This window comes from Rhinatrema bivittatum, chromosome 13 (assembly GCF_901001135.1).
Source record: "Rhinatrema bivittatum chromosome 13, aRhiBiv1.1, whole genome shotgun sequence".
NCBI lineage: Eukaryota > Metazoa > Chordata > Amphibia > Gymnophiona > Rhinatrematidae > Rhinatrema > Rhinatrema bivittatum.
This window is the reverse complement of record NC_042627.1, coordinates 2,794,963-2,807,967: the sequence shown is the minus strand read 5'-3', so window position 1 is coordinate 2,807,967 and position 13,005 is coordinate 2,794,963. Positions and strand designations below refer to the sequence as shown.

The following is a 13,005-nucleotide window of genomic DNA, read 5'->3' as shown; positions in this document are numbered from 1 at the left end:
AAAAAGATGAAACCCTCCATGCATCTGATGGACTCCATTCCATCTAAACTACTGCTTACCATCCCAAACACCATCACTAAGCCATTAGCAGAGATCATCAATTGCTCACTTACGCAAGGATTAGTACCGGTCTCGCTAAAACTAGCCTCCCTCAAACCTCTACTCAAGAAATACAACCTGAACCCTGTATACCTGGCCAATTTTCGCCCCATCGCCAACCTACCATTTGTCGCCAAACTCATGGAGAAGATAGTTAACAAACAACTCTCGGAATACCTAGAGGAACACAAGATTTTAACACCTGCCCAATTCGGATTCCGCAAACATCTCAATACGGAATCCCTTCTAATCTCGCTGACAGACAACATCCTCACAGGCCTCGAGAAAAAGACCCCCTGCCTTCTGGCACGTCTCGATATATCTGCAGCATTCGACACGGTGAAGCACTCCATCCTCATCAATCGGCTCTCAGACATAGGTATTTCAGGAACGGCCCTTGACTGGTTCAAATCATTCCTTGACAATAGGAGCTTCAAAGTTAGAATAAGCAACAAAGAGTCTCACCCAGTCAAGTCCACACATGGAGTCCCTCAAGGATCCTCCCTCTCCCCCACCTTATTTAACATCTATCTACTCCCCCTATGTCAACTTCTCACAAGTCTAAAGGTTACACACTTCATCTACGCCGATGATGTCCAGATCCTGATACCAGTCACAGATTCAATCTCCAACACCATCAATTTCTGGAATAATTGTCTACAGTCCATAAACACCTTCCTCACCAGCCTTAACTTAGTACTCAATACTTCAAAAACTGAACTTATGATTATCACTCAGGATGACAACACGCAGGTTGTCAACAACCTCAACACACCCTAAACGACCCCCTCAACACACGTAAGAGACCTCGGTGTAATTATTGACAACAGGCTGAACCTAAAAAAATTTGTTAACAATACAACAAAAGAATGTTTTCATAAACTTCACATATTAAAAAAGCTGAAACCTCTCCTCTATTTTCAGGACTTTCGAACAGTTCTCCAAGCAATTTTATTCTCAAAAATTGATTACTGCAACTCTTTGCTAATCGGCATTCCAGCTATCACCACCAAACCACTAACAAATGTTACAGAATTCCGCTGCCAGGAACTTAACCAATTCTAGCAGAGGAGAACACATCACACCAATCCTTAAAAACCTACATTGGCACCCCATTAAATCCAGAATCTTGTACAAAGTTCTAACCATAACCCACAAGACCATTCATTCCCAAACCTCACTAGAACTAAACTGCCCCGTTCGTCATCACTCATCATCCAGACCGATCAGAACCAGTTATTTAGGCACACTCTATAGACCTCCAGCCAAGTCATTGCTTAAGAAACGTGCTATCTCGACAGCCGGTCCCACACATTGGAATGCCCTCCCCACGGACCTTCGACTAGAAACTTGTAGGCAAACTTTTAAAAAAAAGCTTAAGACTTGGCTATTCACAAAAGCCTTCACTTAAAGACTTCAATAACCCCATCAAATCAGTTTTGTTCTGGTCGCTCTTCTCTCATCCTTAACCTTATCCTGTGCTAGTCTACTCCCGGACCATGATCTAGGGCTAGAAAAATCACTAGGACTTTTGTCCTTTTATTCTTCAGGTATACACTTATATTATCACATTTTTCTTACAATTGTGTTAAAATCTTGGTGGTTTAATTCTATTATTCCTATTACGTTCACCTTGTTATATGTATCTCTCATGCTTACTACATTAGATGTATTACTAAGTTTTTGGTTTATCTATAATGCTTTTAGGCACGCCTCGTTATATGTATCTCTCATGTTCGATGTAATTTCTAACTTGAGTTCTCTGTAAACCGACGCGATATGTACTATTACATGAACATCGGTATAGAAAAGCCTTTAAAGAAAATAAATAAATAATGCTCTGGTTTTATGCAAAATAAGTCTCTTGATATCAGCAATATATCCAAGTACTTGTACCTCAAGCAGCTGGTGAAATGGAGACCCTGTTCCTTCTTCACCTCTCAGGAGAAGTATTCGCTCGTCTTCCACTGAGTCCATAAACTGGAAACCCAGGCCAGGCTCCAGCCCCTTGCTGTTCCTCTGTCTCCCAGTACAGATACTCAGGTCTTCCAAGCTTCTTCAGCAAAAACTCCTTCAGCCACCTGTAAACTTTCTTCAGTCTCCTCCATCTCTGGTTGTGCCTAACGGGAGGCACATTTTATCCTTCCCTATATATTCCAAATCCTTTCTGGGAGGAGTCACCCTGTCCCTCAGAATTTCACATTCACTGCTTGAACTTTCTCAGAGCCTCCTATGCCAGAAGAAGCCCCATGTTAAGATAAACACATGAGGACACTTCTGAAACCTTTGTGAATTCTCAGTCTTAAGCCAAAGAGGTCATTCTAGAACATTTTAGAGGCCAAACAGCGGCCAAATGTAATTCAGCTTCTCTAGTAATGGCTCCTTTTAGTTGTCTGACCTGTATGGAGAACTCAGGGCCTGGTACAATTAACACTAACAGAGTGAATGCGCTGCTTTCTGCTCCTGCATTAATCTACTACATCTAAAAGCAGAAGGGAAAAAGCCTAAAGCAGACCTTTAAAATACTCAAACAGAACAATGTAAATAAAATCCATTTTTGAAAAACAAAACCACAGCAATGAAAAAACAAAATATATTTCCCCTTAGAATAAGGTCACAGTAATTGCAGTTACCATTGTTTCTAATTAACTTTACCAAAAAGTGATTTTGTGTGTATCTGTATGTTTGTCTATTTTCCAGCAATCTGCAACCAAACCTGTGTGTATGGCTGGTGCAGCTCCCCGGGAATATGTTCCTGCAGTACTGGATACACTGGAGGGGACTGTGGGACAGGTGAGGGGCAGGAGGGAGTGGAGGATTGGGATTAAATACATGGAGTAGGCATTTATCAGGCCAAAATATCTGGATCTTCTAAGGTTCCTCCAAATCTAAGTGGGGAAACCAACGTAACCTATGTTTATGGAGTCTGAATCCCCTCCTCCAGGAATCATTTCTGCCTTTCCTTGCCTGCCAGTATCTTTTACTATAAAGATGCAGCTTCCATATGGGAGCTCTTGCTCTTTCGTATTGCGTGTGCAACAGCACAGAGTGATGGTATTAATTCATCTCACATAAACAGGCTACGTTTTGTTAGAATCCTTTATTATTCAGCTCTAGGGATGGCTCGGGCCTGTTGAGAATTAGAGAAGGATCACAGCGCCACTCCACAGCTAGTGCTCAGGATAAGGAGGCAGAAGATGATATTGAGCTGTGAGGAATTTGCTTTTTCAGCTGCAGAAATGCTGATAAAGGTTACTTGTGCTTAATTGGATTTGTTTTACAGCTACTTGTGCCTCTCTCTGTTACAATGGCGGGACGTGTCAGTCCTCAGGGAACTGCCTGTGTCCGGCAGGTTACACGGGGAGATTCTGTGACAGCCGTGAGTACTGAATCCCATCTTTCTAAATGCAGACGCGAGGGGACGTGAAGGAAAGGACCTTACCTTACCTATCTCTTGGGAGATTGTTTCTCCCATCTGCTTGGTTATTGGAGGGAGCTCCAGGAGGGGCTGTGGGATCTGCTTTCCCCAGAACCCGGGATTGGTGCTTATCCAGGGGGCAGTTTTCATCAATAAGGTATTTGAGAAATCTTACTGAGATGGAGGAATAGGTTCCTCAGCTCTGAGAGGTATCTGGGGAAGCGTCTGATTGTGCCCTGTGCTATTTCATGAACTGAATTTGTGGGGTCTTCCTACTTTGTATGAACCTGCTGACTTCATTGTTGTCCTTAGTAATTTACTTCTGGTTGGAATATGACACCTGGCGTGGATTGGTTTTGTTTCTGGTGATTCCCTGGGCCACACAGCAAGAACCCTGCTCTCACCTCATACATCAGTGCAATTTACCAGGGGGTGCAATGAGTTGGTTAGTGCTCAGCAGCCTCTGAAGGTGATTTCCCCATGAACAGGTGGACTGGGGATGGGTGGGTTACACAAAAAGAACCACTAGACAGGGAGGAGATTGCCAGTTGAACCCAATTTCCCCTTTATTATGATAGAAAGGGATCTGTATCTGTCCAATGTAGGATGTCTTGGGCAATATATTAGAAAATCATGATGGGGAGTTTACCCCTATTTTGCATGGATTGGTATCCAAAATTGCCATCAAATTTTATTTATTTAAATTTGATTAACTACAAAGCAGTATAAGTAGTATAAATATGCTTATAAAATTCACTACAGACAAAACAAATCAAGCAGTAATGGATCTCATCACATCCTAAAAACCACAAGGGAAAGTGAACAGAAGCCCATGACACCACAAAAACGTATGTTCCCCAGAACAGAACTGAACAGAATTGTTAAAAACTCCTACATAAAAATGCAGCACTGATCCAAAGTCCCTGGAGCTCAGATGCGTAATGAAAGTGTTCCCTCTATGACCCTAACTACCCAGAGGCCTAGGTTAAGAGCCAGGCCTAAAGGTCAATTAATCCGTCTCCAGTCTTCTCGACGTAGATGGAATTCTCTAGAATCTAAATGCTCTCTGCTTTGTCAAACTGAATTTATTGATAACTTAGGAAATTTAATGTGGTAATCGTGAAACCTCACATCGCTGGGCTTCAGACAGATCTTGAATATATTGTGCTGCCTATTTTATTTCATCCCATTTTGATGCTTCCCTGCCTTTGTCTGGGGTGCGCAGAGGAAATTATTACATTTCTGGTGGTTTTTAAATGTGTTTCAATTTGTGCAATGTTTAAGTCCGTTCCTTTTATTTACTGAACCAAAATAAACATTAAACTAAAAAATATCCAAAAAATGAAAAAGAAGCTGCCTGTCCCCACCTGCTCAGCATTAAAATGAATCCCCTCCTGGGATTTCCCTAGAAGCCTCCCTCTGCTTTGCAAACACCAGGAAATTATCCGGGAAACAGATTTAAAACAAACTGGGAAAAGGTTTTTTCTCTCACTGTGCAATCGAGCTTAGGGAATTTGTCAGAGAAAGTGGTGAAGGTATCGAGCATAGGGGTTTGGACAAGTTCCAGGAAGAAAAGTCCAGAAGCAATTGATATGCAAATAGATCTGGGGAAAGCCAAGGCTTATCCCTATGAATAATGGGGACATGCCAGGTGCTTCCTAGAGATCCAGAATGGCACTGTTGGGGACAGGATGATGGACAGAGCATGGCACTTCTCATGTTCATACCCCAGAAAGTTCTCTTATCCCCTTCCTGGGGTCTGTGAAACAGAAAGGGGCAGAACCAATCCAGTGTGGGTCCTTCCCCGCTGACTGCTCCGGCAGGCCCTCAGGCCAGTACTATTTTGTTTTGCAGCCGTATAAGCTTAGGGCTGTAAACCAAGTTATAGCAGCCTCGGTGCCTTTGGATCACAAAAGGGGGCCCAGCCGCCTCAGAGCTGTCAGATCCCAGGGAGCGGGTAAGAGCGCTGGGTGGATCGGGAGGATTATGGGCAAGCCCCAGTAAAGTTTGCTGACTTGACAGCTCTCCATTTTTTCTTTCATTGTTGACTTTCTGAAATAAGTCAATGAAATAAAATGAAACAGATATTTTGCTGCATTTTTCTCATTTTGTTTAAAATTGAATGCGTAGCCCTGCTCTGCATTGCTTAGTAGAATTAATTGATGTAATCGTTTCCAGTAAATGAACTGTTTGGAAATGCAAAACGTTTCAAGCACAAAGGCTTTGCTTCCTGATTGCATTAGCTGGGGACGTTTTGGAAGGGCACTGCACATTAATCTCACGCAGAGTTATGAAAGCAATGGCTGAAGTAGCTTTTGTGTGTCTCTTTTCCAGCAATCTGCACTCCCTCCTGCAGGAACGGCTGGTGCAGCTCCCCGGGAATCTGCTCTTGTAACTGGGGCTACACGGGAGCTGACTGTGGGACAGGTGAGGAGCAGGAGGGAGTGGCTGGGTGGGTAGTGTTGGAGGAATGGAGGAAGAGATAGGTAGTTTGGTAAATTAGAAATAATAAGAAGCTTTCAGGTGTGTTTCTCTAGTTAAGAATTGGAAATGTTCGTGTTTCTCATTTCATGAACTCAAAGTTTAGTCCTCATCTGTGTACTAAGAGTTATAATCTGAAATGTAAATGATCCTCTTCTCTCAGTGGGAGCATTGAGAGGAGAGGAACACCTTGCTGGTGGCTGGAAAGTATCAGTAAGTACTGCTCGGAGACATTTTCAAAACTTAAAAGTATTGGGGAGAAGTAAACTATTGGGGTATATTATTTATTTTTTTATTTTATTTATTTTATGTGTGTTTCTTTTAAATAGGTAGTCAGAAAGGCATTGCTGTTCTTGTACCTTAGAAGCCAGGCCAGGGATAGCCGGGAGGGCACACGGCTTCGCCGAGTCCATGGCCTTTGCAACCTGTTGCGCAGGAGGTGGACCCTTGGGCTGAGGTGGGGTTGATGCTACCTGTAGGGGAGGCCCTATGGGTCCCCACCGCCGGTAGGCGGAGCTGGCTGACTGATGGAGGCCGGCTGGAGCTTCGCCAGTACCAGCCCTCGTTCCCCGCGGGTTGAGCCTTTGGGTACCGGGGCCGGCTGGAGTTAGATGGCCCTCCATCCGAGGTCTTCAAGAAGATGATGAGGTCAGCCAGGGGACAGCAACAGCAGGACTGGAGAGTCTGTACTGGACGAGGCGGAGTCCCGGAGACCCAGGCTCCAATAGGAACAAGAGTCAGACAGGGGGTGCCCGAGGGTAAGCAGGCCAAAGCCTGAAAGGCCAAGTCCAGGACTAAGACTGTAGAAGCGTCGTGGAACAGGCTGAAGTCAGGGCAGGTGGCTGGCAAGAAGCAGTGGCAAGGCTGAGGTCAGGTCCAGGAGATAACCAAAAGCATAGTCAGACAAAGCAGAGGTCAGAGCTAGGAGAAGATCAGTAGCGTGGTCAGGCAAAGCAGAGGTCAGAGCTAGGAGAAGATCAGTAGCGTGGTCAGGCAAAGCAGAGGTCTGGACTAGGAGATGATCAGTAGCGTGGTCAGACAAAGCAGAGGTCAGAGCTAGGAGAAGATCAGTAGCGTGGTCAGGCAAAGCAGAGGTCAGAGCTAGGAGAAGATCAGTAGCGTGGTCAGGCAAAGCAGAGGTCTGGACTAGGAGATGATCAGTAGCGTGGTCAGACAAAGCAGAGGTCAGAGCTAGGAGAAGATCAGTAGCGTGGTCAGGCAAAGCAGAGGTCAGAGCTAGGAGAAGATCAGTAGCGTGGTCAGGCAAAGCAGAGGTCTGGACTAGGAGATGATCAATAGCGTGGTCAGGCAAAGCAGAGGTCTGGACTAGGAGATGATCAGTAGCGTGGTCAGGCAAAGCAGAGGTCTGGACTAGGAGATGATCAGTAGCGTGGTCAGGCAAAGCAGAGGTCTGGACTAGGAGATGATCAGTAGCGTGGTCAGGCAAAGCAGAGGTCTGGACTAGGAGATGATCAGTAGCGTGGTCAGGCAAAGCAGAGGTCTGGACTAGGAGATGATCAGTAGCGTGGTCAGGCAAAGCAGAGGTCTGGACTAGGAGATGATCAGTAGCGTGGTCAGGCAAAGCAGAGGTCTGGACTAGGAGATGATCAGTAGCGTGGTCAGGCAAAGCAGAGGTCTGGACTAGGAGAAGATCAGTAGCGTGGTCAGGCAAAGCAGAGGTCTGGACTAGGAGAAGATCAGTAGCGTGGTCAGGCAAAGCAGAGGTCTGGACTAGGAGATGATCAGTAGCGTGGTCAGGCAAAGCAGAGGTCTGGACTAGGAGATGATCGGTAGCGTGGTCAGGCAAAGCAGAGGTCTGGACTAGGAGATGATCGGTAGCGTGGTCAGGTAAAGCAGAGGTCTGGACTAGGAGAAGATCAGTAGCGTGGTCAGGCAAAGCAGAGGTCTGGACTAGGAGATGATCAGTAGCATGGTCAGGCAAAGCAGAGGTCTGGACTAGGAGATGATCAGTAGCGTGGTCAGGCAAAGCAGAGGTCTGGACTAGGAGATGATCAGTAGCGTGGTCAGGTAAAGCAGAGGTCTGGACTAGAAGATGATCAGTAGCGTGGTCAGGCAAAGCAGAGGTCTGGACTAGGAGATGATCAGTAGCGTGGTCAGGCAAAGCAGAGGTCTGGACTAGGAGAAGATCAGTAGCGTGGTCAGGTAAAGCAGAGGTCTGGACTAGGAGATGAGCATGGTCAGGCAAAGCAGAGGTCTGGACTAGGAGATGATCAGTCCATAGGAATAGCTGAGTTGCACGATGCACAGGAACCAGGAGAAGACGAAACCAGGATCAGGAACACGGAAGGAACAGGAACCATTAACATGAGGAAATCACCAAAGAGGCAGCGAAGTACATGTCCAGCATGGAGACCTGTTGCAAAGACGACTAACAGGAGCTGAGCCTGGCCTTATATACCGGAGCTCAGTGATGACATCATCTGGGGCCGCAGGTTGGCTTCCCGCCACGGACCCTTTAAAATGAACAGAGATGCATGCGTGCGTGCCTAGGGAGGGACGTGGCATGGGATGGTGGCGTCTCTCCGTGGACCACGCGGAGAGGCCCGCCGCGGAGCACAGGAGTCAGCCATGGAGACAGGAGTGCCGGGGACGGGCCGAGGTCTAAGATGGCGGCCCACAGCTGCAAGGGAAGTTGAGTCAGATGCTGGAGCAGGCAGAAGAGGGTAGAGGGCCTGGCCATGGGCCTACAGTGGCCAGCACATGCAACAGTTAGTGGAATATAAAATTGTAGGTCATCCACATAGAGGAAGAAGTTTAATACAAGGACTAAGAGTAGCTCGCATAAAGGTAGCATGTAGATGTTAATTAGTGTAGCCGATAGAGCTGATCGCCTGAGGCACTCCAGTGTTACATTAAAAGGTGTCAGATATCTGTTTGTCGAATTTTACTTGCTATGTTCTCTCATCTAGGATGAATGAGAACCATTTTAAAACCATTCCATCTATCCCAAAGTTTTTTATCTGTCGGCATATGGTTTATGGTCTACTGTGTTGAATGCTGCTATAAGATCTTTGAGTACCAGGCAGTATGATTTGCCAGAGTCGAAACCTCGTAGTATTGGGTCAGTTAATGAAAGTAGAAGGGTCTTTGTTGAATGCTTTTTCCTGTATCTGAACTGATTTGGATATAGAATCTCATCATCATCTAAATGCTCCTCTAGTTAGGTGAGTACTGTTTTTTCAAATATTTTTGCTAGGAACGGTAGGTTTGATATTGGTCGATAGTTATCCCAGTCTTCAACTCTCCCATCTTTATTTTTTTACTATTGGTGTTATAACTGCTTGCTTTAATCCTTTAGGTATCTGGCCTTCTGTTAGTGAGAGACTGGACTAGGTTTGTGATTGTTCGTGTTAATTATTTGGTTTATTTGCTTCAGGGAGTTGGCTGGAATCGGGTCTTTTGGACGCATGGAAGGTTTTAATTTGTTGATGATTCTACATATCTCCAATTTTGATACTTTTTCAAATGATGTCCATGTGTTTCTTCTGTTGGACTTATTGTATTGTTGGATGTCTTATGTGGGTAGGTAATGTTGACTTGTTTTTTCAGTTTATTTGTTTTCTCTTTTAAAGCGGCTGCTTATTTGTTACATGATGGTTTGCAGAGGTTAATATTCTTTGATTTGTTTGAAGATGGATCTAAGGCTCTTCTTTGACTTATTTGAAGATGGATATAATACCTTCCAACTCTGTCACAGTGGCTTGAATTCAAGTGAAAGTCTCCTTGATCTGCCTTTAGAGAATCTGAATCTATTCCTCCATGATGCTCTTGCTCCTATTCTTTCTTGCCATATTTTTTCCACCAGATGTATAGACAGTCTGCATGTAGGAGATATCTTATTCTTTGTTAGCCTGAGTAAACAGCACAGAACAGCATCTCACCAATACAACAGACTTTGAGCCTGATTTACTAAGGCTTTCCTGCCATTCTGTGTCTATGGGGGAAAAGGTTAGTAAATGAGACCCTATGTGTCTTCATAATTGTGTTCATTATTCAGCTCCAGTGAAGGCTCAGGCCTGTTTAGAAGCGAAGAAGAGAAGCGCAGTGCTGCTCCACAGCTAGTGCTCAGGATATTGAGGTTGAAACTGAGATCATGCCCGAAGAAAAGCAACTTTCCTGCTCATGCCCAGCAATAACTTGGTCTTATATTGCTCCTGTTAGCAATTTTAGTGTTGTTGGAAATTTTCTTTCTCTTCCATTTATGTTGTTTGTGAGATTTTGGATTGGGTCATGGACATTTTACCTGTGCTCCATATAATAGAATAAAAAGTTCAGTTTAGTTTGTGAAAATTCAAGCCATCTTTCAAGAGCGTATTTTGTAAGTTGCATAAAGGACAATAAAGGTCACTCTGCTTGATTTGTTTTGTTTTGCAGCTACCTGCGCCTCTCTCTGTTACAATGGAGGAACCTGCCAGTCCTCGGGGAACTGCCTGTGTCCTGCAGGATACACGGGGAGGTTCTGCGACAGCCGTGAGTTCTGAAAACCATTCTTCCAAATGCACAAAAAGCAGGATTGGACAGGGAAGTGATTGCCTCTTTGGTCCTTCTAATGAACGACAGAGCGGTATCTGTCCGATGTAGGATTATGAGTCGGTTTTCTGCTTTCCATTGCCTTCCTTGCCTGGATTGTAGCAGCTTTCCCAATTCCCTTTACACTGACAAGTCCGTCCCAAATGCCAGGCTTACGTGTTTTCCCCTTTCAAGCCAGAAGGAGGCCGTGTAGCCTGCCCGGCTATTTATCTTGCTGTCTGTAAGTAGCGTACTTAAATTAGGCCTTAACGTCTGATCTACCATTAAACAGCGTGGACAGTGAGCACTCTGTGCTATTTGGCATGAGCTCATAAGCCCTCATTTTTATCTGGCATGCCTGTATTTACACAACGTTTTCACAGCATGTGCAAACACCTAGCACCACCGTTATACGCTTGGCAAACCCTTCCTGCATTGCATGCTGCTGCTGTTGGCCTTACTGTGTGCAAGAAAGTTTATGTCAAAGGTCCCTAAGTGTCTGCTCTATAAGTTTAAGTTTAATAAGATTTTGTATACCGCCATGACAAACAAATGACAGCAGTTTAAAATCAAACATAGCTTCCCTGTACGTACCCGGATCAGTCCAGACACCTGGGTTTTGCCTCCCCTCCAGCAGATGGAGACAGAGAAGTTTCAAACAACCCTACCCTATATACCAAGGTGCCACCCACAGTCCATCAGTCTTTGCCTCCAGCAGATGGTGGAGGTGCAAAACCCACAGTCTCTTCTGATTACCCGAGTGTAAAAAAATAAAAAGAGAAGGGAAATAGAGTCAAGCTAGAGGTGTTAGGAAGTTAAAGGGGTTCTGTTCCTTTAATTTTCTATAGGTTTATAAAAAAAGACGTCACTCTCAACGGCAGAGGTTCTGACAGTCTCCCAGGTGTGACATCTATATAATATAGGTATATAAAAACACACGCGTATTCGAATGCATTGTTGTGTCAAAATTTCAAAGCAATCGGTGAAGAACTTTCAGAGATTTAAGATTTTGAACAAACGAACATTTACATTTTTATTTATATAGATTAAATCATGTAAGGATACCACAGATATGGTTTTGTTCAGTTTGCTTGCTTGGTTATCATAGTTCCTTTAAAAACATCGAAGTGGTGTACAAAACTAACAAATACGGTAATACAATATATAAATAAAGTAATACCTAATCTAAACAGTTAAATAAGTAATAAAATTTAGATATAATTTAGCCCAAAGAGAAATGATAAAATAGAATAAATAAAAAACTAGTCAGTTGTTTTACTGTAATAAAAGAAATTCAGTAATGAACAATCAAAGGGTCTGTTTTAAAAACAGCACGCAGCGCTGGCACGCATGTTAGAAAATGTGATGGTCACGCGAATTTTCCTTGAATGTGCGCAGTGACGCAATCAAGCCTCCACCAGTTCCCTACCCCCCTACCTCAACTTCCTTCCTCGTCCCCTCCCTTAATTTTTATTTTATTACTTACTGCTCGTCTGGAGCAGCAGGCGTCGGCACGCTCTTCCCCAGGACAGCGTACGATGGCGCTGTCCCGCCCCTTCGGAGAAGCCCGGAACTTGTACGTTTATCAGGATTTTCACGCATGTCTGGGCCGGCTTTAAAATGCACCTGGTGCGCGCAAGGCCCGGCCACGGGCATAAACCCCGGTTTTTACGCACGTAGGCCTTTGAAAATCCAGGCTTTAGTATGCAAAGGGAAAAACTGCAGTCATGAATAAATTGCAGCCAGTAACATGGGATTATCAGGTGTGTTAGCCTTGACTGATAGGCAGAGTATTAGTTGCAGGGCATCTTTGTGATTGCCACTTGTATTTACAGTGTCTCATACTCGTGTGTTCATATTGTGATTCAAACTTTGTCTTTTGTGTGTTTTTCCAGCAATCTGCAACCAGACGTGTATCTATGGCTGGTGCAGCTCCCCGGGACTGTGCTCCTGCAGTAGAGGATACACTGGAGGGGACTGTGGGACAGGTGAGAGAGAGATTTCATACGCAAGATTGTAGTAAGATATTTATTTATTTAGATGTTTAGATACTGTCGTTCCATGTGAAAATCACTAGGTTACACAACAGTTTACAGGTTAAACATTCATAATTATACCATATTTATTTTATTTTAGTTATTTATTTAAGTTCTTTTAATATACCGATGCTCAAGACCAAGTCTTATCGTATCGGTTTACAATGGAACAAGGGGAAACCATTAAACAACTGTATCGAAGATAAAGTTACATTAAACAGGGAGCAAAAACATGGGCTTTGGAAGACAGGAAAGATATCAAAATATAACTGGAGAGTACTGAGAATAGTTATCAACAAGAACAATTAAGTAGCGAGACTCATAAAGGTTAAGAAAAGGTTAAAGAATTCGGCTGGTGATTTATAATGTTACAAAGGTAGACATACAAGTATGAAAAAAGGTAGACATTCATAATTATAGGATGTAATACATTGGCAGACG

At 44.1% G+C, this 13,005-nt stretch overlaps 1 protein-coding gene across 1 annotated transcript in view; it reads left to right on the top strand.

The window, feature by feature from the left end:
* The window catches only part of LOC115075294 (fibrillin-3-like), a 144,571-nt gene that overhangs the window by 75,049 nt on the left and 56,517 nt on the right, over positions 1 to 13,005 (top strand). The window contains exons 58-62 of the mRNA XM_029575587.1: positions 2,800 to 2,892; positions 3,383 to 3,478; positions 5,852 to 5,944; positions 10,394 to 10,489; positions 12,424 to 12,516. Coding sequence (XP_029431447.1) covers positions 2,800 to 2,892; positions 3,383 to 3,478; positions 5,852 to 5,944; positions 10,394 to 10,489; positions 12,424 to 12,516 — 471 coding nt within the window. The remainder of the gene's footprint in view (positions 1 to 2,799; positions 2,893 to 3,382; positions 3,479 to 5,851; positions 5,945 to 10,393; positions 10,490 to 12,423; positions 12,517 to 13,005) is intronic.